Here is a 20,931-nt window from a genome sequence, read left to right on the forward strand (position 1 = left end):
ACACACTTGGGGGGGGCAGCAACACAGTCTAGCCCACGGCTCGTTTAGAAGAGGGGATGAGATTTAAAAGCCTCACCCCACTGCTTGCCCAGCTGAGAAAAAGTCACGACCCTAACACCCACTTATAAATATCTCTTGTTATATTAAAAAAAAACGTATTTCCAGGGCCCACCTGGCTCTGCTCCTGCACAGAAAGGGTTAACCTTCAATATTCGATATTAGGGTCACAGGATAGGGTGGTAAGGAGAGGCAGATTGGGGAAAGGGGGGCTGAGAAACAGAGAGAGGGACAAGCCAATGTGTACAAGGACCCTCCGAAACATCCGGAAGAGAGGGAGGAGGGTGCCTCCTGGTAGAGACTGAGAACCCAGTGCTGTAGTGAGAGTTGTCTCATTCCGGTCCCCAGTCCCTGATGTTCTGGAGTGATCTGTCCTTTCAGATGCCCCTGTGCGGTCCCAATATCAGGATGCGTCCTTTCCTCTCAGTCCCAGCTGGGTCAACTCGCCACCCAGCTTTGAAGGTCCCCTCTAGCAGGGAGCAGCCCCCTCCCCGAATAAGCATGAGGAAAGCTGGAGGTCCTTCCTGGGAGGAGGGTATTCCAGGAGTGGGCCACTCTGGGGGCGCCCCTTCAGTCCCTGACCAGGCGGTAGATGTGGTGCTGGGCGCCCCGCTCGCTGGTGGAGACCTCAAAGACGTAGGCAGTGCAGAGCAGCAGCTCCTGGGTGTCCCTGTTGGTCACCACCTGCCAAGGAGGCCAGGAGAAGGGGGTGATGCTTGGAGGGCAGAGCAGGGCATCACGGGTTACCCAGGAAAGGGGTCCCCACCATGTCGCATTCCCCAAGTAGAGGGGATGCCCAACATGTCAGGTTCCCCATTTGAGGGTCGGCAAGGAGGGACCTCAAATCAGATGATGTATCATGTTACAGGGTCAAAGGAGTCCCCACCACATCACATCCCCCAGAGTTAAAGAGGATCCCACCATATCACGTTCCCTGGGCTAAAGTTAGGTTCCGCATGAAGGGGGTCCCCTAACCTGAGGACCCACTGTGGGGTGTCCTCCAGGTCAGTTTCCCCAGCGAAGAGGGGATCTCCTTAGATGAGAGAGCTGTGGAGTCCCCCCCACATCAGTTCCCTGCGTGAAGGGGTCCCCTGGGTAAAGAGGTAAAGGTCTATTGTGGGGTCTCCACTGTGTCAGTTCCCCAGGCAAAAGGGTCCCCGGGCTGAGGGTCTGTTGTGGGCACTCCCCTCCGCATCGGGGCCCCTGCCCCGGCCCAGCCCCAGGGCATCACCTGGAGGATGGTGAAGTTCTCCAGGACGCTGTTCATCATATAGCGCTCGGGCAGCTGCCGCAGCTTGTGCAAGAAATTCACCAGGTACTCGCACATGGGCGAGCGCAGCAGGCGGTACACGAACCTCCCGTCCTCCAGCTGGGCACGCTCCGTCTGAGCCGGGGGACGGGAAATGGGGAGGACAGTGACTGAGAGACACAGGGGTCGCCCAGGGACCGAGCCACGCTCCATGCCTCCACTCCCCACTGCCATCTTCCCTCCATTGCCCCATCCGCAGTGACCAGAGATGGGACCCTGCACCCTCAAGTATCCAACTCAAGATCACTGTGCCAGGCCGGCCTGGTGGCATAGTGGTTAGGTTCGTACACACTGCTTTGGCGGCCCGGGCTTTGCAGGTTCAGATCCCAGGCGTGGACCTATGCACCACTTATCAAGCCATGCTGTGGCAGGCATCCCACATATAAAATAGAGGAAGATGGGCACAGATGTTAGCTCAGGGCCAATCTTCCTCAGCAAAAAGAGGAGGATTCATGGTGGATGTTAGCTCAGGGCTAATCTTCCTCAAAAAAAAAAAAAAGATCACTAAGCCTATAAACCAGGGACCTCTCCCGCCCCTCAAAGCCATGCTCTGAACCTTCAGTGACCTCCAAATTCCTCTGACCTCCAGCCCCTCAGATACCCAAACCCTCCAAAGACCCCTCCGTGAGATCTCCAAACTCGGTATGACCTCCGAACTCAAGTTCCCTCGAGTCCTCAGCAACCGCTAAATGTGACCCGGAACCTCCTTGCCCCGTGGACTCCTCCAGATCCATAAGGATCTTTTGAATCTTGGCGACTCTAAATCTCTGTCCCACACATTACTTTCGTATCCCCAAAGTGACCCCTACATGTGGCTTTGGAACTCCATATTAGCTCTAAGGCCATGCATTAAACCCCCAAAGAGGCTAGGATGCCCGCCACCCCAGCATGCAGACCCCCAAATGCCTGAGCTGTCGCGGCTGCTGGTCCATTTCGTCTGCACCCTCAAAATGGCAGGTGGCTGGGCGCTCAGCCGCCCAGAGCTCCACCCGTCCAGCCTCACCTCCACCTTCTCCACCACCTGCTTGCCAAAGGAGCAGACCTTGGAGGAACAGGTGAGGGTCATGTGCTCCAGGCTCTCGTACTGGCTGCTCACTCCATAGAAGCCGCCGCTGCTGCCGCCGGCCCCCACCTCCTCACCACTCGGGCCCCAGTTCAGGTCCGCCTGGGGGATGGGGAGGCACAGGTGAGCTGGAGGAGACATTCCTTAGAAACAGTGGGAACTCTGCCCCACGGCCCGGTGCCTCCCATCACGCGGCAGGTGCCCCCGTCTCCTCCTCGGCGCTCCAAGTCCCCACCTCTCCACGGGCTGGTTTCTGGAGAAGACCCACCCTTCCATCAGCGTTGGAGAAGTCTACGTCCCCAAAATGGTCCTGGCCCTCCCTCCCCAGCAACCCCCACTCCTCCCACCAAAGGAGCCCTGAAACTCAACTTTTTTATCCAGAAGCCCCCAACTCAAGAGCTCAGCCCCTTCCAAGGGGCTGGTTACCAAGGAAGCAGTTACTCCCTAGCAACCGAGGCTCTCCCTGGGAGCCCCTCACAACCCCCGCTGCTAAGGCAAGTGGCTATTCCTGGCAGCCTGGCGGGGTCTAGGGAAGCCTGACCCTTCCCCAGAACACTCTCCTGGGTCCTTTCAGCTGATTCTCAGAAGTCAGACCCCTCTAGGACCTCAGTGGCCAGGTGGGCAGACAGTCCATTAGGCCAAGTGGAGCCTAACGAAGCCTAGGACCTCATCACACCTGTGGTCCGAGCCCATTGGTCATCTTCTTGGGAGGCACGTCTCTTCCTCTTTCTAACGTTAGCTGCTAACTTGACCAGGGCACTCTCTGGGGTGGTTTAGTCCTCTCCTCAGAGGCCTGACGCCATCCATCACCCTGGCAACAGGGCCTCGGGAAGCCAGACAAATCCAAAGACCTTCCCAGCCACTCCCCTGCATCCGTTCAGACGCTGGGCTTCCTAAGGGTCTAGAACTCTCCAGACCTGCAACCTGGTGAGGCTGTCTTAAACCCTCACGATGCCTAAGACCTCAGCAGCGCATCCCAGAGCCATCTCGGGCCCCCACCTCACACGCTAGAACACTTTAGAAGCGTGGTAGCTATGGACCCAGCAAAAAGCCTTCAGCAGACTTCCTTCTCGGGAAGTCTCGCCATGGCCCTGGTTACCACAAGAGTTACACCCCCTAAACCTTCACTGCATTTACTGAACCCCCATAGCATCACTCATTGTGATGGACATGAAACCAAACAGGCCTAAGAGAGACCCAGGGTCAACCCTCTTATTCACAATTATATACGTAGCACCTGGCCTTGGGCCTGTATGTAGTAAGTACTCAATAAATGGTTGTTAGATAAATACAAGATTTCACAAAACCACTCCTTGGGTCCTTCCACCGCTTCCTCCAGGCCAGACATTCTCCAGCAAGAGTCTGATGGAACCAGCGAAGCCTTGTCCTCTGGGGACCAAACTCTTCAGGACTCCATTGCTAAGGGGAGGGAGCCATTCCTTAGCAACAAGGCTTGGTGTGGTCAGGTGGGGCACAGGGAAGTCTGAAACATTGCAGGCCCATCCCCAGGGCCATATCAGTCACATCTCTGGGTGTGGCAAAGTCTAGTGGGATCCGGGAAGTCAGAGTCCTAGGCCTAGGCCTGCAATGGTCCCAGCCATCCTGCCCTGGGGGCAAAACTCCTCGTTGTTCACAGGTGCTCCTCCTTGTTGCAAAGGGGGCTGACACTGTGCCACGAGGATGGGAAGGTCCAGGCTGACCTGGCTGGTCCCGAGACTGTCTCCCTTAGAGTCCAAGGCCTTTGCTGGGAGGCCACATGATTTAGGAGCCCTTTTTGTTTTTGGTGGCGGAACTCACCCAGAACTTGACCAGGAAGAAGGCGTGGGGGGGCCCGCGATCATACAGCTCCCGCAGACCGCCCTTTTTCTCCGGGAATTTGTCATAGATCTGCCGGACATCCACACTCTCGAGGGGGGGCGCTCCAGGGCTGGGGCAGTGCTGGCTGATGTGTACGAACAGGTGCCTCTGGTACTGAGGAAGGTCAGCCGTGGATGAGGGGCGGGAGATGGGCTGGACCCCCGGCCCTCGACGCCCAAGCTCATCCCACACCCCTGTCACCACTCGCACAGCTCCTCTGCGAGCTGTTCCACACTGTCCACCCAGACACTGGGCCCGACTTCCAGGCACTGCCCCTACTCCCTTCTGCCCTTTCACTCCCACAGTACCTCAGTCCCCCAGCCCTGTCTCTACTGACCAGATCTCTGCCCTGTCCCCTACTCTCCATCCCCACAGCTCTGTCTTCTCCCACTGTCACCCCAGCCTCCTCGCTGGCCTCCCAGCCTCCAGTCTTTCCTCTCTAGTTCATTGCTCAAATAACTCCACAGCTGACCCTGGCCCTCCTCTGCTCATAATCCTCCCATGGCTCCCCAGTGCCCTCAGGACAAAGCCCACACCCCCTCAACCTGGCCCTGAATTGAATACATGAATGTTCGATCAATGAATGTTCCATCAGTGGGTAGGTAGATGGATGGATGAGAATCCACACAGTCCACATCGAGACTTCCTATCGATTCGCATTCTTATCACTTCTTATCCGTAACCTGAAAATCTTCCCCATCTTCTCTTAATACAAATCTTCCCTCCATCTTTCCAGACCCAAGTCCATCCAACTCTGCCTCTTCCTAGAAGCCTCCCTTAGATCAAAATCAGATAGGATCTCTCTACCCTACCTTTTCCATGGGTCCCCATCACCCTCAGGAGAAAGTCTGGGTCCCTCACCTTGGCAATGTTCCTCCAGAACAGGCACCTCCCCGCCTATCTGCAGCCTCACCAGCTCCCACCACATTCAATTATTTGTTTCTCTGAAAACTTGATGCTGTTTCCATCTCTATACCTGAAACATGCAGTTCTACACATGACAAACTCCTACATAACCCTCAAAGCCCAACTCAAATGTTGTCATCTCAGGGAAGCCTTCACTGACTCCCCAGGCAGAATTACTCCTCTGGACACCCACAAAAACTTGAGCTTCCCCTATCTCAGAGCATACTCATTATTCAACAAACATCTATCAAGAGACCTACTGTATGCAAGCACTACTCTGGGTCCCAGGGCTACAAGGCAAAGTCCCTGACTTTATGGAGCTCACAGTCCACGGGCAGAGACAGAAAATTTCAAAAATCATCCCATGGGTAATACGAATTTCAGAGAGCGATGTATCCTATGGGAAAAAAATCCCAATAAAGCATGGTAAGGGGGTCAAGAGTGATAGCAGCTGGTATCTTTTGTAAGGTGGTTTGGGAAAGCCAATCTGAGAAGATAAAATCAAGCAAAGGTCTGAATGAATGGAGAGAGAGAGTGGGGACATCTGGGGAAAGCACATTCCAGGTGGCAGGAACAGCAGATGCAAAGGCCCTGAGGCAGGAGTGGGCCTGGCATGTTTGAGAAAAGGCATGGAGGCCAGTGTGGTCAGAGCAGAGTAAGCCAGGGTGAGAGGGCAGGAGGTAAGGGCAGAACAGGACCAGAGGTCAGATGGTGCAGAGCCATGTGGGCAACTGAAAGGACTTCAGCTTTCGCTCCAAGTGAGACGGGAGGGCTTTAAGCTGATCTTACTTGGGTTTTACCAGGACCACTATATGCAGCAACTGGTGTTTATGTGGCTGTGGCAGAGATTGTCATGTGTTCACCAACCCCAGTTCCCTTTCACACAGCTAAACTACATTTCCCAGGCTCCTTTGCAGTTAGGTATGACCACGTGACTAAGTTCTGGCCAATGAGATGTGAGCAGATCTGATGGTTGCCACTTCCAAGCCAGACCCATAAAACCTGCTGCACAATTATTGACTCTCTCCCTTCCACCATCTGCCAGCCAGATGCAGAGAATCAATCCAGCAGTAGATTCTGATGCCCTAGAAAATGGCAGAGCCACCAAATGCAAGATGCCCAATTTTCCCAAATCACTATGTGGAAGGCTCCTGCTGGACACCCACATTGAAATGTTACATGAGTGAGAAACTTCTGTGATGTGCAGTCCCTGAGTTTTGGGGGTTATTTCTAACAGTCAGCCCACCCTGACTATTATGGCATCTGTCTCCACCCATCCTAGGCCAGGGAAAGCTCAAACCTAGAAATAAGATGTGTTTTTCCAGGTTCCCAGTATCCACCACAAAGCCTGACGCACAGTAGGCACTCAAAAAATGTTTGATGAATGAATGAACGATGCCCTGGGGAGTTTCTCTGACCTTCCCAACCTGTAACCCCATGATCTTCCAGTTCCTTTATGCTGGTAGTTTTCAAAGTCTGGTCCCTGGACCAGCAGCATCAACATCACCTAGGAGTTTGTTGGAAATCCAAATTCTCACCAGACCTACTGAATCAGAAATTCTGAGAGTGGGGCCCAGGAATCTGTGTTTTAACGAGCCCGCCATGTTATTCTGATTCATGCTAAAGTTTGAGAATCACTGCTTTATGCTTTCCCTTCCTATAACCCTCTCTATCCCACAACACCCACAGTGACTATCTTGAAATTGCACTCACAGAGTCTACTGCATCTGGCGGTTCCACAAAGGCTGAGAACTCCACCAGCTGCAACCGGGCAGTGCCCAGGGCCCGAGCCTGCCAGGCTGGGGGTGACGGGGCAGGTGGGGGCAGGGCAGGAGGTGAGAGGGCTTGGGGGGGCTCGTACCCTAGAGAGAAAGAAAAACAAACAATAAAAATTCTTAGTTCACACGCTCCGCTGTGGCGGCCCAGGGTTCGGATCCTGGGCGCGGACATGGCACCGCTCGTCAGGCCACATTGAGGCGGCGTCCCACATCCCACAACTAGAAGGACATGCAACTAAGATATACAACTGTGTACAGGGGGGCTTTGGGGAGATAAAGCAGAAAAAAAAAAAAGATTGGCAACAATTGTTAGCCCAGGTGCCAATCCTTAAAAAAAATAAAAAATAATAAAAAAAAATAAAAATTCCTAACATTTATAGCATATATCAAGCATTGTTCTCTCTTGCCTGCCTCTGCTTAGAAGCTGAACAAGCTAAATACTCACTTTCCCAGCCTCCCTTGCAGCTAGAGGTGGCCATGGGACACAATCCTGGCCAATGAGATGTTAGGGAAAATCTGCTGGGGGGGCTTTTGGGAAGGAGTTTCTTCCTGAATGAAAAAGACAGAACTTTGGGAAGAGAAAGCTTTTGGCCCTGACCAAGTCTGCTTGGGACATGATGCCTGGAGTCAAAACAGCCATCCTGAAACAATAAAACAGAGGACAAGGGACCTATAGAGACACCGGTCCTGATATTGCTGAGCTGCTGAGCCAGCACAGAAGCAGCCTACCTCCAGACTTTTTGTTATGCGGAATCACTAAAGCCTTTACTATTTAAGGCACTATTAACTTGGGCTTTCTGTTACTTGAGGCCAAAAGCATTCCTAACTGATGAATCTGTGGAACCTGAGAGTTCTCTTTCACTGATACGACTTCCTAGGACTACATCAGCATGAACTTCTGGAAGCCATCTCTGCTGCCAGGTGGGCAAAGCCTTCCAGGGAATGAAGCCAGCACAGAGGAAAGCAGAACCAAGCAAGTCTTGATGCTACCATTTGAGCCCCTGGATCCAACCATGCCTGGAGCCATAACTCCTGAGATATCAGTTACCCAAACTAATAAATTCCTTTTTTTTTTTTTTTTTGGTCATCTGGATTGATTTGGGTTAATGTCGCTTGCAGCTGAAAGAATCTTGACTAATATACCTCTCCAATGTGCTTTAGGCTAGCAAGTGGCAGAGCACAGACTCTGTGTGTTTGGCTACAGAGGCCAAGCACTTAACCACTACAAATTCTGCCACTCATCTTTCCATAACCCTGCACGCCCTGCCTCAGAGCTGGAGCTCAGTAAGAATGTGTCCCCTGATGAATGGCAAGTTGATGGAAAGGTGGTTGGGGTTGAAGAGAGAGGGGAGACAAGGGAGATGAAAGCAGGGTCTTACCTGGGAGGTCAGTAGATGGGGGAGTCAGTGACAAGGAGAACGGTGTCTGTGAGAATGGCTTCACACTGAGCGAAAAAGAAGCTGGGGGTCAGCAAGGTGGAAAGCTGCTAACTGTACTAGCTAATGTTTACTGAGGGGCCGTGACATGCCAGACCCCAGGCTAGCATATTATGTGCACAAATTCATCGAGGTCTCACAGCTTAGGAGGTAGGTGCGATTACTGCTCTTCTCATTTTGCACAGGAGGAAACTGAAGCACACAGGGGTCAACTGACCCCTGCCCCCCAAATTCACACAGCTGGGCACAGTGGAGCCTGAGCTTGAACCCACGTGAGTCCCAACCACGAAGCCTGGGGTCTCGATGAGGACATCTTGGTACCTCTCACAAAACAGCAGAAAGAGAAGAGAAAGGGGGTTTCAAGAAGTGGGGGGAGAGCACAAAGAATAGGAAATTCAGCGAAAGAGGAGGCTGAAGGGGCGGGAGGGTGGGGAGAAAAGGAGCGGTGGTCTGGAGATGAGACATCAGGCCAGTTTCGGGATGGAGTGGCAGCACAAGAGAATCGAAGGCAGTGCTGTCCAACAGAACTTTCTGCCATGATGGGAATGTTCTATATCTGTGCCACCGGCCACACGTGGCTACTGAGTACATGAGCTGTGACTCCTGAGCACGAATGTGGCTGGGGCCCTCCTTCCAGCTCAGCCCCTTCCCCTGCAAACCTGAGGCTCCTTTGGCCACCAGGCACTTGTTCTGACCAGTCCCTGTGTCCCCACCCAGCAGCACCTCCTCAGCGAACTTTCTTGTCTCACAGCCCGTCACTTCACTGTTTCTCTGGCAACTCCCTCAACACTCCTGCCTCACTGTCCTGCGGCCACAGTACCCTTCCCACGCCCAGCCAGGATCCATCAGCTCCTCTCTAGGCTGAAAACTACACTTCCCATGAGCCTCTGAGGCCCAGATAATCTAGATGGGATCCCACTATCCCCAAGGGTGATCTCCAGGCCCCTCACTTCATCAAGTTCCATCCTGAGCTCATTTCTTCCCCAAACCCGCTCCTCCCCTAGGTTGTACACTGTCCCACCAACCCCAGTTATGAGCCAGCCCCTCACTGTCCCTGCCTCCTCCCTCCTTCTCAGCTCGCATCATGCTCCAACGCCATCCCGCCTTCTCCTGACTCTCTGCCCTGTCCTCTCCTCACTGTCCCACTCAGACCTAGTCCTCTTCTGCGGACCACCACCCCAGCCTCCTCCTTGGGATTCAGATGCAGATAGCCTAGCTCCAGAATCTATGTTCCCAGGGCAGCTGAGAGCCAGAAGATGGGGTGAGTAAAGTCTGTTAGGGGGAGTGGAGGTGGGTGCCACTGAGCCAGAAGAGAAAGTACTTACTCTGGAACATTCCAGGGGGGCCCAGAGCCCCCCGGCCAAAACTGGAAAATCTCAGAGGCCTGGAGAAGAGAAAAAGAAGGGGAGTCAGTCAATTGTTCTTCTGTTGAAACTGCGGCCCCACCCCTCCAGCCCTGAGCTTCACAACCCCCAATCCAGACCACCTGAGGACCCGCGGGACCCAGTTTGGCCTGCAAGGAAGGTGCTGAGATGAGCTGGGCCGAGGACATGGTGGCCATTGTCTGGAAGGCCTTGTCCTTGGAAACCTGGTCCTGGAGGAAAAGTTAGAGGTCCATGTTAACGGGGAGTCCCAGTCGACACAGCAAGGGTGGGTCAATGACGGGGTCGGGCCAGCAATGGGGAGATGCCGAGTTGGGGAGTCAAGGCGAAGGGTTGGGGGAGGGCCCAAATCCCTCTCGCTACAGCCCCGGCCCCTCCTCAGGAATGTCAGGGGTAAGGGACAGGGTGGGAGGATGGGCAGGGGACTTACCACATTCAAGGCCTGCCCGTGGGGGTGGGGGAGGGTGCCAAAGGAGGAAAGAAAACACGACTTAGGAAGTGAGGCCCGGACTCTGCCAACTTCCTGCCCTCCCAACTCCTACAGCCCCATCACCCTGAGCAGAGGAACGAGAGGAAGGGGCAGCAAGGATGAACATGGAGCCGGAAGTAGAGGGGCCACCCTAGAGGGGAAAGGGAGTTCCCAAGCCCAGAATAAAAGATAGTAATGAGAGTTTCTAGGTCAAGAAAGAGCCGGAAGTGAAGGTTTCCGGATGCGCAGGCAACAGGAAATGAGAACTTCAGACCCAGAGGGAACAGGCGGCAAACATTTCCTAGCCTGGACGGGACAGAGGGGGAAGAGCAAGGTGGAGAAAAGACGGGAAGTGAAGGTTTTTAGGCAGAGAGAAAGGAAGGGGAGACTTCTAGGCACATCCCCAAACCAAAGGAAGACGCAGATCCCACACCCAGAAGGGTAGAAGGTGAGGGTCTCCGGCCAAGAGGGAACAGGAAATCCAGAAGATGAAGAAGAGAAAAGAGATGTAAAAATCTCCAGAAGGAAATGAAGGCTTCTGGGCACGGAAGGAATAGGCAGGCCACACAGGGGCTGGGAAATGAGAAGATGAACCAGAAGGAGAGGAAGAGGAGATCCACACAGCACAAGAGGGAAAAGGCAAGGAGGACACCAGGAGAGCAGGAGGAGGCGCGGGAGGAGGAGAGGGAGGAGAGACAGCAGGAGCCAGGAAAGGCCCCACGCCCCACCCTGCTGGCCTGTGCTAAGCTCAACCTCCATCCCCCTCTCTCTGCGGATCTCTCCCTACCCAGAGTCTCCAGCCACTGCTGAGCCACCAGCCCCACCTTGGGTCTCTGCTCCCCGGCTCTGTCTACTTCTCTGTGTGACTCTTGCCCCATCTCTGGGTCTCTGTCCCCCACCCCGAGTCTCTCTGTCCCATTTCTCTAAGTCCCTGTCCCCCTCTCTCTGGGTCCCTGTCCCCCTCTCTCTGGGTCTCCATCCCCCCCCCCGGGGCTCTGTCCCCCTCTCTCTGGGTCCCTGTCCCCCTCTCTCAAGGTCCCTGTCCCCCTCTCTCAGGATCTCTGGCTTGGGCCCTACCTTGAGCTTGGACTGGATTTCCCTCGATTTCCTTCGGGCCAAAACCTGGATGTGACTAGAGACCTGGAGGGAGTGATGGAGAAGCAGATTCAGGCCACAGCCACTCGCCCCTTGAGTCCCCTCCCCCTTCCCTCCCTTTAGGTGCCCCAGAGCTGCTGGAACGTGAAAGACGACAACATACAGAACATGCCAGCCGTCTCAGGAGCACGCTGACACGGACGTGTCCACAAAGGCTATCCCTTTCTCACCAACACTGCTGATCTTCCCCAGACCCAGCACATCCGGGTCCCCTTTCCCCTCCGCATCCTTCTCTCTTTGTCTCTTTTAGTCTCTCAAGCTTACTCTCTGGTTCTAACACAACTGCTAAAAGAAATGTACCAAAATTGGCACAGTCTGCGCATGCTAGCAGACCAGCCAGAAGACAGACAGAAGCACAAAGCCAGATCCTCCTTGAACCTGAACTTGCCCATACTGGGCTGGCCCTGAGAAGGCAAGCCTGCCCCACACAGAAGCCCACAAGCCAGTCCTGAGACCTGTTTGCGAGTTCGGGTCTTCCCCGTTCTCAGCTTGATGTAGCGGGCAATCAGTTCATTCCGACCTGAAGAGTCAAAGATGGAACAGAGTTAGACCTTTGGTAGAACTTCCCAACAGAGGACACTCGGGAAGAAGAGAGAAGCAACAGTTCCCAGAAGTCTGCAGCAAGCTGGGCTGCAGGTGTCCTCAGCTATATGGGAGAGGAGTTACGACCACAGGTTTTGGAGCCAGCCTGCCTGAGTTCAAATCCCAGCTCTGCCACATGCTAGCTCTGTCACCCTAGGCAAATCACGTAACCTATCTGTGCCTCAGTTTCCTTCTCTGTGCAAATGGCGATGCTAGCTCCTACCTGAGGCATTGTGAGGATACCATGTGCTTTCACGTCAACAATGTTTAGGGCTCCATAAATGTTGGTCATTACTTTTATTATTCATCCGTGGGGGCTAGGACAAAAGAGAGGGGTGGACTCACCATACATCTTGCCTTCATCGGACAGGATGATTTTCCGCCGGCCGCAGGGCGGGTAGATGGCCAAGGCCTCCTGGAAGCTCTGCTCGATGTCCGGACTCCAGACACCCTCTGCATCTGGGCCCCCGTCTCCCCCAGCCCCCTCGCTGCCACCGGTGCCCTCCTCACTTCCTTCCTCACTTCCTGTCCAGCCGCTGCCATCATCTAGGGGGGCCCCAGCCCGGGGTTCCCCCATCTGGGCCTGGAGGAACACAGAGGTCAGCAAGTTTCCCTGGACCCATCCAGAAGGACTTCAGGGCTGGGAGTCCAGACTGCGGGGTCTGAGGGAGGAGGGGCTGGGGCCCGGACCCCTGGGTCTGAGGGAGGAGGGGACTGGATTTCTGGGGAAAGTTAGGGTGAGAATGTTCCCCTCTGTGTTTGCAGGGGAGCCTGGCTTGTCATGAAATCTTGATGACCCCAGGTAATGCCCAGGGCCCATGAGGGCCAAACCTTTGGGAATGGATTACTGATTTAAAGAAGACAGGAGTCAGGGCCTAGTCGCTGGAAGGGGGTTGTGGGTGAGATCTTCTCAGTCCCACCCCAAGAACAGGTGGTAGGATGTGAGCAGCAGCTGCTGGAAAAAAAGGAGGAGGGGCACAGGCCCTCATAAAGCTGAAGGGGATCCAGAGAGAGGAAGATAAGACTCAGAGAGAAGACTGAGTCCCAGAGAGAGGGGGAGAGAGACTCAGTGTGGGGAGTCAGAGAGACAGAGAGAGGGGGACAGAGACTCAGTGTGGTGGGTCAGAGACCCAGAGAGAAGGGGACAGAAAGCCAGAGAGAGGCGGACAGAGACTCAGGGCAGAAACTCAAGCCGAGACCAGGAAAGACCCGGAGAACCACAGGCTGGGGGGCAGGGCCGCCCTGCCATCAGGAGAGCCAGAACAAAGGGCCCAGGCGTCCCCTCCCCCAGTTTCCCACAACCCCCATCAGGGGAGGGGCTGGCCGGCGAGGGCGCCTCCCCTCCGGCCCCAGACCCCGCCCCTTCCCTCCCCTCCCCCTGCGCCGTGGGCTCGGATCCAACTCAAGTTCCCAGTGACTTTCCGGAGGCCGGGCACAGGGGAAAACTTTTTCCAATACAGTTAGATCCCGCCTCCCTGGCGGCTCCACGTCTTCCACAGCTTTCCCAGGACCCCGGAGTCCAGGCCCCATCCCCCTCCTCCCTCGGACCCCGGACTCCCGGCGGAGACAAAGACCCCAGGCCGAGCCCAGTGGCGCCGCGGCGTTCAGGACCCCCATAGGCCAAAATCCCAGCCCAGCTCTCCCCCATGTGGCCAGACAAAGGCACAGAGGAGCCGGGTAAGAAAAGTCTCCCCTAATTTCCCGCCCCAGGCCCCAAACTTCCGAAGAGACAAGACTGAAGATCCAGGAAGACCCATAGCCCTCCGTCTGCCACCCCGGCGGCCTCCTTTCTCCGTGAGGAGGACCAGGAGCCCACAAATGGCACCCGCAAACCAATTCGGTCAGAAGCACGCACGGGATCGTTTCTCACTTGAAACCTAGACCGCCGCAGAAACTCACCCCCCAATACACACACCCGCCAAAGTCTCCAGCCCCTCACCCACTCCCCTGCGCACACTCCCAAACTCAGACCCATCAACAGACACCCCGACTCCAGCGCAAGTTCCAACTCCACACTTAGACTAGTCTGAGCGCAAACTCGGGCCGGCCGGCCAAAAGAGGACTGCCAGCCATTCGGAGTCGGTCCCACAAACACCTCCACTCGGAACGCGTAACTTCCCACCCCAACTCACACACCCCAAAGCAGGATCCCCGACTCCCGCCGGCGCCTTCCTACCTCCCGGCCTGGGGCTGGGGAGCCGCGGGCGGGCGGGGCGCTGCGAGGGAGAAAGTTGCCCGGGAGCTTTGTTTGGGAAAAGTGGGAGGGACCGGAGGGGGGGCGGGCCCGGGCGCCGGACAGAGGGAAGGGGGATCCGATGGTGACAGTTTAAGCGAAGAGTTTTGCTTTCGCAAAGGAGAGGTGAAGTCTAGCTGGGTCCGGATTCGGATGCTTGGGTCCCTGGAGGAGGAGAGAGGATTGCGGGTCTGGACTCCCGGGTCTGAGGGAGGAGGTTGATGAGGGCCAGGAAACCTGGATCTGAAAAAGGAGACGAGGGGTCTGGACTCCTGGGTCTGAGGGAGAAGGGGGCTGAGGGCCAAGATTCCTGAGTCTAGTCTGGAGGAGGAGTCTGGGGGCCTGGACTCCTGGGTCTGAGGGAGGAAGAGCTGGGACCCGAGACTCCTGGGCCTGGGGGTCTGGACCCCTGGCTCCCCTCTAGTGTGTTGGGGATGTGGAAGTGATACGAACACAAAAGAGTCTTTCCTGTTCGGCCCCAAGTATGTTTTTGAGGTTTGAGATATGAGGATGCGTTTTGATTGATTTCTTTGACAACACAGTTTCTTTGTGACCTCGCCAGAGTTAAGGGTCGCAGGCAAGACGACCAGGACTTTATTGGAGGTCCATGGAGGTGCACACTCCCACACCCGCACGCACTAGTGGACTAGAGGTGGCGCTGTCCCAGGACCAGGAGAGAGCGTCGGTGCCTGAGGGGAGGGGGGCCTAGGGCAGGCCCTCTTGGGTCTCTTAAAGATGAGAGGGTGGGTCTTCAAACTCACGGGACTAGAGGGGGCTGGGGGCTGGAGTCTGGAGTCCTAAGGGAGAAGGACTGGATTTAGGGTTTCCGGAGAGTGTGGGGCTTTTTAGTGGAACCGAAGAGGGCTCGGGGTTCAGGGTCCCCACGTTGCCGTCTGTTGAGCGCATTAATCCTTTCTTCCTGGAGAAGACTAGAAGAGACACGGAGAAACTCTCGGAGATAAATACCAAACTAAGGAACGGGTGAACCAGAAGGACTGTTCGGACTCGAGCGTTTCACGAGCAGAGGGAGCCAGGAATGGAACTGAGGGCGCTGGGAGCAAGATCAGGGGCACAGGGGCGTGGCCTAGGCCCGGGGGCGTGGTCCTAAGTCAAGGGGCGTGGCCACCTGCGATTGGCGCGGGACTCCGGCGCGAGGGCCAAGATCAGAAAATACAGGCGAGGCTCGGTCTCCAGGGCCGAGGTCAACCGACAGGGGCGTGGTCTGACGATGGGGATGTGACCATGCAGTGACCGCGCGGCGCTGGTTTAAGGGGCGTGGCTAACGAAGGATAGAGGTGTGGCTCTGTCCTTAAGGGTGTGACCGTCCAATAGAGGGCTCGTGGGTGAGGTCAGCAGATGGGGGCGTGGTCAGATAATGGGGATGAGGCGAAGGCTCGCGGAGCCCACCCAACGCTCCAGGTGTCCGGCCTGGGCTCGAGACCAAAACTGGACTTAACAGTCCGTGGATGGCCGGAGTCTGAGAGTCCGGTGACCGGGCTGTGGTATAGCATAAAGGCGGTGCCCAGAAGAAGGGGCAGGGCGTGGGAGAAGGTGAGGGATGAGATCTGGGTATGAATGTGAGCGAAGGAGAGCAGTGAGACCTGTGAATGAGGCAGAGCCCACAAGAGCGGGGCCTGACCCGACGTAGGGGATGGGAGTGGAAGGAAAGGGAGGGCGAAGATGGGCGTGGTGTGGGGGAGTTGCCTGGACAAGGGGCGGAGCCTGGGCCAGGGGTAGCAAAGGGGTAATTGTCTTGGGTGGGGGGGCTTGACCGCTGAGGGGGCGGGGCCTTGATAGGGGCTGGGACTCTGACCCTACGCGTGCCACAGCCTCCTGGCCCGCCCCGCAATGTGGCTTCCACTGGTCCTGCTGCTGCTGCTCCCCTCTGCCTCCGTGCCCCCCTCCACTGCAGCCCCGATCCGCGATGCTGACGTCCCGGAGAGCTCCTCGGGTCTTCTGGGCCTCCAGAGCCTACTGCAAGGCTTCACCAGGCTTTTTCTGAAAGTGAGCGATGGCAGGGTTTGGGGGAAAGAAGAGGTACAGAGAAGAGGGACGGGGGCAGATGGAGACTGAGGGATGAGGGGGTTCAGGGAAACAGTGGGAAACAGGTCGCGGCCAGAAAGGACAGACAGGAAGAGAGGGAGTCAAAGAGACAGAGGGATAGGAGGAACAGAGGGAGATGGACAGAGACAAGAGACTGGAGTGGGGAATCAGAACAGAGAGACAGTAGGACAGCCGAGGAACGGGAATGGGAAGGTAATGGGACAGAGAATAGACAGGACAGATGGGGGTGACGTAGTCAGGCCCTAAGGGTCAGAGGATGGAGAGGGTGGGAGTTGGGAGGGATACAGCCAGGCCTCGAGGGCATCCTGGCAGGGCTGCAGATGTCCTGGAGAGTCCTGAGGTCCAGCAGCTCACAGGTCCCTCCTCCGGCCCCAGGATGACCTGCTGCGGGGCGTGGACAGCTTCTTCTCTGCCCCTATGGACTTCCGGGGCCTCCCCAGGAACTACCACCAAGAAGAGAAACAGGATCGCCGGCTGGGGAACAACACTGTCTCCAGCCACCTCCAGATCGACAAGGTGCCTATGCTGGGAAGTCCCTCCTGGAGTCTCCCCACCATCCTTCATGCTGCAGTATCTGTCGGGAAGAGGGCAGAGGAGAAAAGTAGCTTTGCTCTCACTCTCTCCTCCCGTCCTCACAGGTGACCGACAACAAGACAGGAGAAGTGCTGATCTCCGAGAAGGTGGTAGCGGCCATCAAGCCGGGAGAAGGGATCTTGGATGATGACCTGAAGGTTAAGACATGCCCCTCAAAATTGTCCAAGCCCCAATATTTTCTGTTGTTTAGGACGAGGGGAAGACGAGTTGACTCCCCGACTCCGTCTGTGTGGGACTTCCTCTTCTGGGCCTCAGTTTTGTCATCTGTCAAAAGGGACTTAACCAGCTGTCAGAAATGAGGTTTACAATCTCAGAGCACATCCCAACTCGCTTAGTAAACCCCAGAGGGTTTGTCAGCGCCAAAGTGTTTTGTAAACTCAAGGGTGCTCTTAATTCTAGGTGTTTGATAAGCTTCACCTTCCTAAACCTCAGAGTGCGTTTTTATGAAAGCAGTCTGCAAACCTCAGGCTACCTTTTAATCTCTCTCAAAGTACTTGCTAAATCTCTCCCTTGTAAACGTCCAAGTGTGATTTTTAATTTATCAACCCCAAATGCTTGTGCAGCTCCCCTTCCTAAACCTCTGAGTGATTTTAACCACCAGGTGCATCTTTTTTGATCCTAAAAAGTTTTAAGAACCCCCAAGTGCTTGGCAAACCCATAGGGTTCTCCAACACACACACCCAGTTTTTTATTTTAAAAATTTCAAATTTACAGAAAAGTTGGGAAAAATAGTACAATAAGTAGATCTGTGTTCCCCTGTTTGTAGAGCAGGTTTTCTCCACTCAGCTCCTGATAGGTATAGAGAAATAGGGACTTTGTGTCTGTGCTCCGTGACTGGCACCTGGCTTGATTTCCTATGTTGCAAGATAAAGGCAAGTCATTACGCTTATCAGTCAGCTGAGTTGGTACTTGGCACCAGTGGCTCTTGGGGCTGGATCTTTTCTTATTAGGGGGCCATCCTGTGCATTGGAGGATGTGCATTGTTGACAGCCTCCCTGCCTTGACCCACTAGATGGAAGAAGCATGCCCACCTCTGCCAGTTGTGACAACCCAAAACCTGTCTCCAGACTTCAGTCGAGAACCACTGACCTAGATTCACCACTTAACATTTGACCACACTTACTTTATTTTGACTTTTTCATTTTTTGAACCACACGACAGTAAATTATAACATCGTGACGCCTCACCCCTAAATCCTTCAGCAGCTGTCCCCTGAGAATAACGCATTCTCCCGCGGCACCACAGTACCATTTTACACCTGAGAAATTTGACGTTGATAGCAAACGATTGCTGCCATACTCGTTTTTGAGGGGTGCCCTCCCAAAGTGGCACAGACTGGATGGCTTAAATAGCAGACACTTATTGTCTCAGAGTTCTGGAAGCTAGGGGTCCAACATCAAGGTGTCAACAGCTTTGTTCCTTCTGAGGCTGTGAGAGAGAATCTGTTCCAGGCCCCTCTCCTACCTTCTGGGGGTTTGCTGACAATCTTTGGCGTTCCTTGGCACGCAGACGCATCATCCCCATCTCCGCCTTCATCTTCACGTGACATTCTCCCGATGTGCATGTCTGTGTCCAAATTTCCCCTTTGCATAAGGACACCAGCCATATCAGATCAGGGCCCACCCTAATGACCTCATCTTAACTAATTAAATCTGTACTGACCCCATTTCCAAATGAGATCACATTCTGAGGTGCTGTGGTTAGGACTTCCACATATGAGTTTGCAGGGGGGACACAATTCAACCCATAACAATCTCCCACAGGGCATCTCAGACCTCAGCTTATTAAAATGCAGGCTCTGATTCAGTAGGTCTGAGGAGCGGTGGGGCCCGCTAATTTGCATGTCTAAGAAGCTCTCAGATGATGCTGATGCCGCTGGTCCACAGCCCACATTTCAAATGGCAAGGGCCAAATAAACATTCAGCCTATATTCAGATGTCCCCACTGGACCCAAAGCTGTCCATGGGAGCTGATTTGGTTTTTGATCCAGGATGCAATCAAGGATCACACATTGCAATTGTGGTCTTGAGCCTCTAGTAAAGCCAAGAGCTTTTAATCCCGAAGTGCTTTGTACATTTCAAACTGCTTTCGAAAACTCCAAACTCTGTATTCGATCCCAGCGTATTCCATAAACCTCAAGAGTATTTTTAATTCTAAAGCACTTATAAACCCAAGAGTTTTGTAAACCACAAAGTGAGATTTTAGCTCCCAAAGTGAAGTGTCCTGTAGGTGGCAAGGTGGGTTGAATATGCCAGTGGGGACTGAGCATCTTGAGGTTGTCATTTGGACCTCCAGAGGGTCTCCTTGTCCCTTCTCCCCAGGCACACAAGATAGAGGAGAAGGAGGCCATGGTGCCTGTGCCGAAGGCCCAGGACAGCTTCCACCAGGAACCCCATCCCCGAGTGGCCTTCTGGATCATGAAGCTGCCACGGCGGAGGTTCCACCAGGATGCCCAGGAGAGTGGCCGCTGGCTCAGCGAGAAGCGACACCGCCTGCAGGCCATCCGGGATGGGCTCCGTGAGGGGACTCGTGAGGACAGCCTGGAAGAGGGGACCCAGAGCTCCTACCACGCCAAGCTGCCCCCTCGCAAGACCCATTTCCTGTACATCCTCAGGCCCTCCCAGCAGCTATAGGGGTAGGAACCGGGGGACACTTGCATGTACCCCCACCAACAGACCCCACCCCAAGCACCATATGGAAATAAAGTTTTTTTCTTACATCTAGCAGCACTATCTCCTTTTGGGATCTGTCCCCAAGCCTCAGTCGACCAGGCCGTTGCAAGTCTCCCCAACCCTAACCTTGAGCATGACCTCTGCCTGCACCACCTCCTCTTGCCAAGGACTCCAGGCTCCGTTTCCTTATTCAGACGCTGTCCATCTTCTGACTGAGCAACTCTGCCACCTCCAGCCCAATCCATCCACTCAGTTCCCGACCCTGTCACCTCCAGCCCTGTCTGCCCTCCCACTACCAACTGTCGCTCCAGTCCTTTCTGTTCACTCAGCTGCTGCATTAGTTTCCTTTCACTGCCGCAACAAATGACCACAAACATAGCAACTTCAAACAATGCAAATAGATTCCCTCGCAGATCTCCAGGTCGGAGATCCAGGATGGCTCGGCTGGTCCTCTGCGCACGGTCTCCCAAGGCCAAAATCAAGTGTGGGCCAGCTGGCTCTTACCCGGAGGCTCTGGAAAGAATCCCAAGGTCATTCAGGTTGTTGGCATGATCGCACCCCTGCAGTTGGACTGAGGCCCCTGCTTTTCGCTGGCTGTCACCTAATGGTCACCCGCCCTTGGCTCCTGGAAGCTGCTCTTCGGTTCTTGCATGTGGACCCCACACCTCAGATCTCACACTTGGAATCTCTTCACTTGTCCTTCTGCCCCATCTCCACGTACCTTCCTCTTCCTCTTCCAGTAGGAGAAAGTTCTCTGCCTTTGAAGGCTCATGGGAGTGAATTGGTTGGGCCCACCTGGACGACAGATTTCACACCTTCCAGGAATCACAGGGTGGTCATCTTTGGGGGGCCATTATTCTGCCTACCACAGGTCCAGACCCTGTCACCTTCAGCCTCCAACTCTGCATCTCCAGCTCTGTCTGTTACATCCACACCCAGCTTTCTTCACTCTCTCATCCTTATCTTCTCACTCCCTGACTCTCAACTTAGTGCTGACTCCATCTCTGACTTGCTCTGTTTCTCTCTCCCTTTGTCCCTCTGTCTGTCCCTCCATGCTCATCCCCTCAGACTCCATTTCTGCCAGCCAGGCCTGATGGCTCAGCCAAACCTGAAAGCTCGCAGACCCTGTCTTGGGTGTCCCACCCGCTTTGCCCTCATCCCCAGAGCATCTCCTATTTCCTCCGAGACTCCTCCCTCAAGACCCACCATTGAGAAGGCACATCAGGCGCCTCTTGGCGCCGAGTCCTGGAGGCGATGCAGACACGGCATGCGCTTTCTCGCTTGAAGCTGGACTCGGGGTTGGATCAACCCACAAACAGACTCAATACAATCTAGCAGTGCATGAGCGTAAATAAAAGTGAACTTTCTTTTGAA

General features: G+C 54.8%; 2 protein-coding genes across 11 annotated transcripts; one reads left to right on the forward strand and one right to left on the reverse strand.

The window, feature by feature from the left end:
• Positions 1–122: 122 nt before the first annotated feature.
• On the reverse strand, positions 123–14,392 carry TEAD2 (TEA domain transcription factor 2). 7 transcript variants are annotated; one of them, XM_003362338.5, is made up of 13 exons: positions 14,171–14,392; positions 12,340–12,577; positions 11,868–11,932; positions 11,335–11,397; positions 10,219–10,230; positions 9,893–10,000; positions 9,732–9,790; positions 8,350–8,414; positions 6,906–7,054; positions 4,227–4,400; positions 2,370–2,531; positions 1,289–1,441; positions 123–741 (listed from the first exon to the last, which is right to left on the reverse strand). In XM_003362338.5, exons 2-13 carry the CDS (start codon positions 12,569–12,571, stop codon positions 628–630), a joined length of 1,356 nt encoding a protein of 451 aa, XP_003362386.1. In that variant the 5' UTR covers positions 12,572–12,577; positions 14,171–14,392; the 3' UTR covers positions 123–627. The 7 variants fall into 7 exon arrangements, with proteins under 7 accessions (XP_003362386.1, XP_014585253.1, XP_070080819.1 ...); XM_014729767.3 differs by having other exon boundaries at positions 2,409–2,531; positions 14,171–14,250; XM_070224718.1 differs by having other exon boundaries at positions 2,409–2,531; positions 14,131–14,224.
• On the forward strand, positions 14,232–19,608 carry DKKL1 (dickkopf like acrosomal protein 1). 4 transcript variants are annotated; one of them, XM_023650128.2, is made up of 5 exons: positions 14,232–14,353; positions 16,057–16,231; positions 16,667–16,807; positions 16,930–17,022; positions 19,207–19,608. In XM_023650128.2, the coding sequence occupies exons 2-5, from the start codon at positions 16,076–16,078 to the stop codon at positions 19,516–19,518; spliced, it is 702 nt and encodes a 233-aa protein (XP_023505896.1). In that variant the 5' UTR covers positions 14,232–14,353; positions 16,057–16,075; the 3' UTR covers positions 19,519–19,608. The 4 variants fall into 4 exon arrangements, with proteins under 4 accessions (XP_023505896.1, XP_023505895.1, XP_023505893.1 ...); XM_023650127.2 differs by lacking the exon at positions 14,232–14,353 and adding an exon at positions 14,817–15,522; XM_023650125.2 differs by lacking the exon at positions 14,232–14,353 and adding an exon at positions 15,552–15,729.
• The last annotated feature ends 1,323 nt before the right edge of the window (positions 19,609–20,931 follow it).

Source organism: Equus caballus, chromosome 10 (genome assembly GCF_041296265.1).
Source record: "Equus caballus isolate H_3958 breed thoroughbred chromosome 10, TB-T2T, whole genome shotgun sequence".
Taxonomy (NCBI): domain Eukaryota; kingdom Metazoa; phylum Chordata; class Mammalia; order Perissodactyla; family Equidae; genus Equus; species Equus caballus.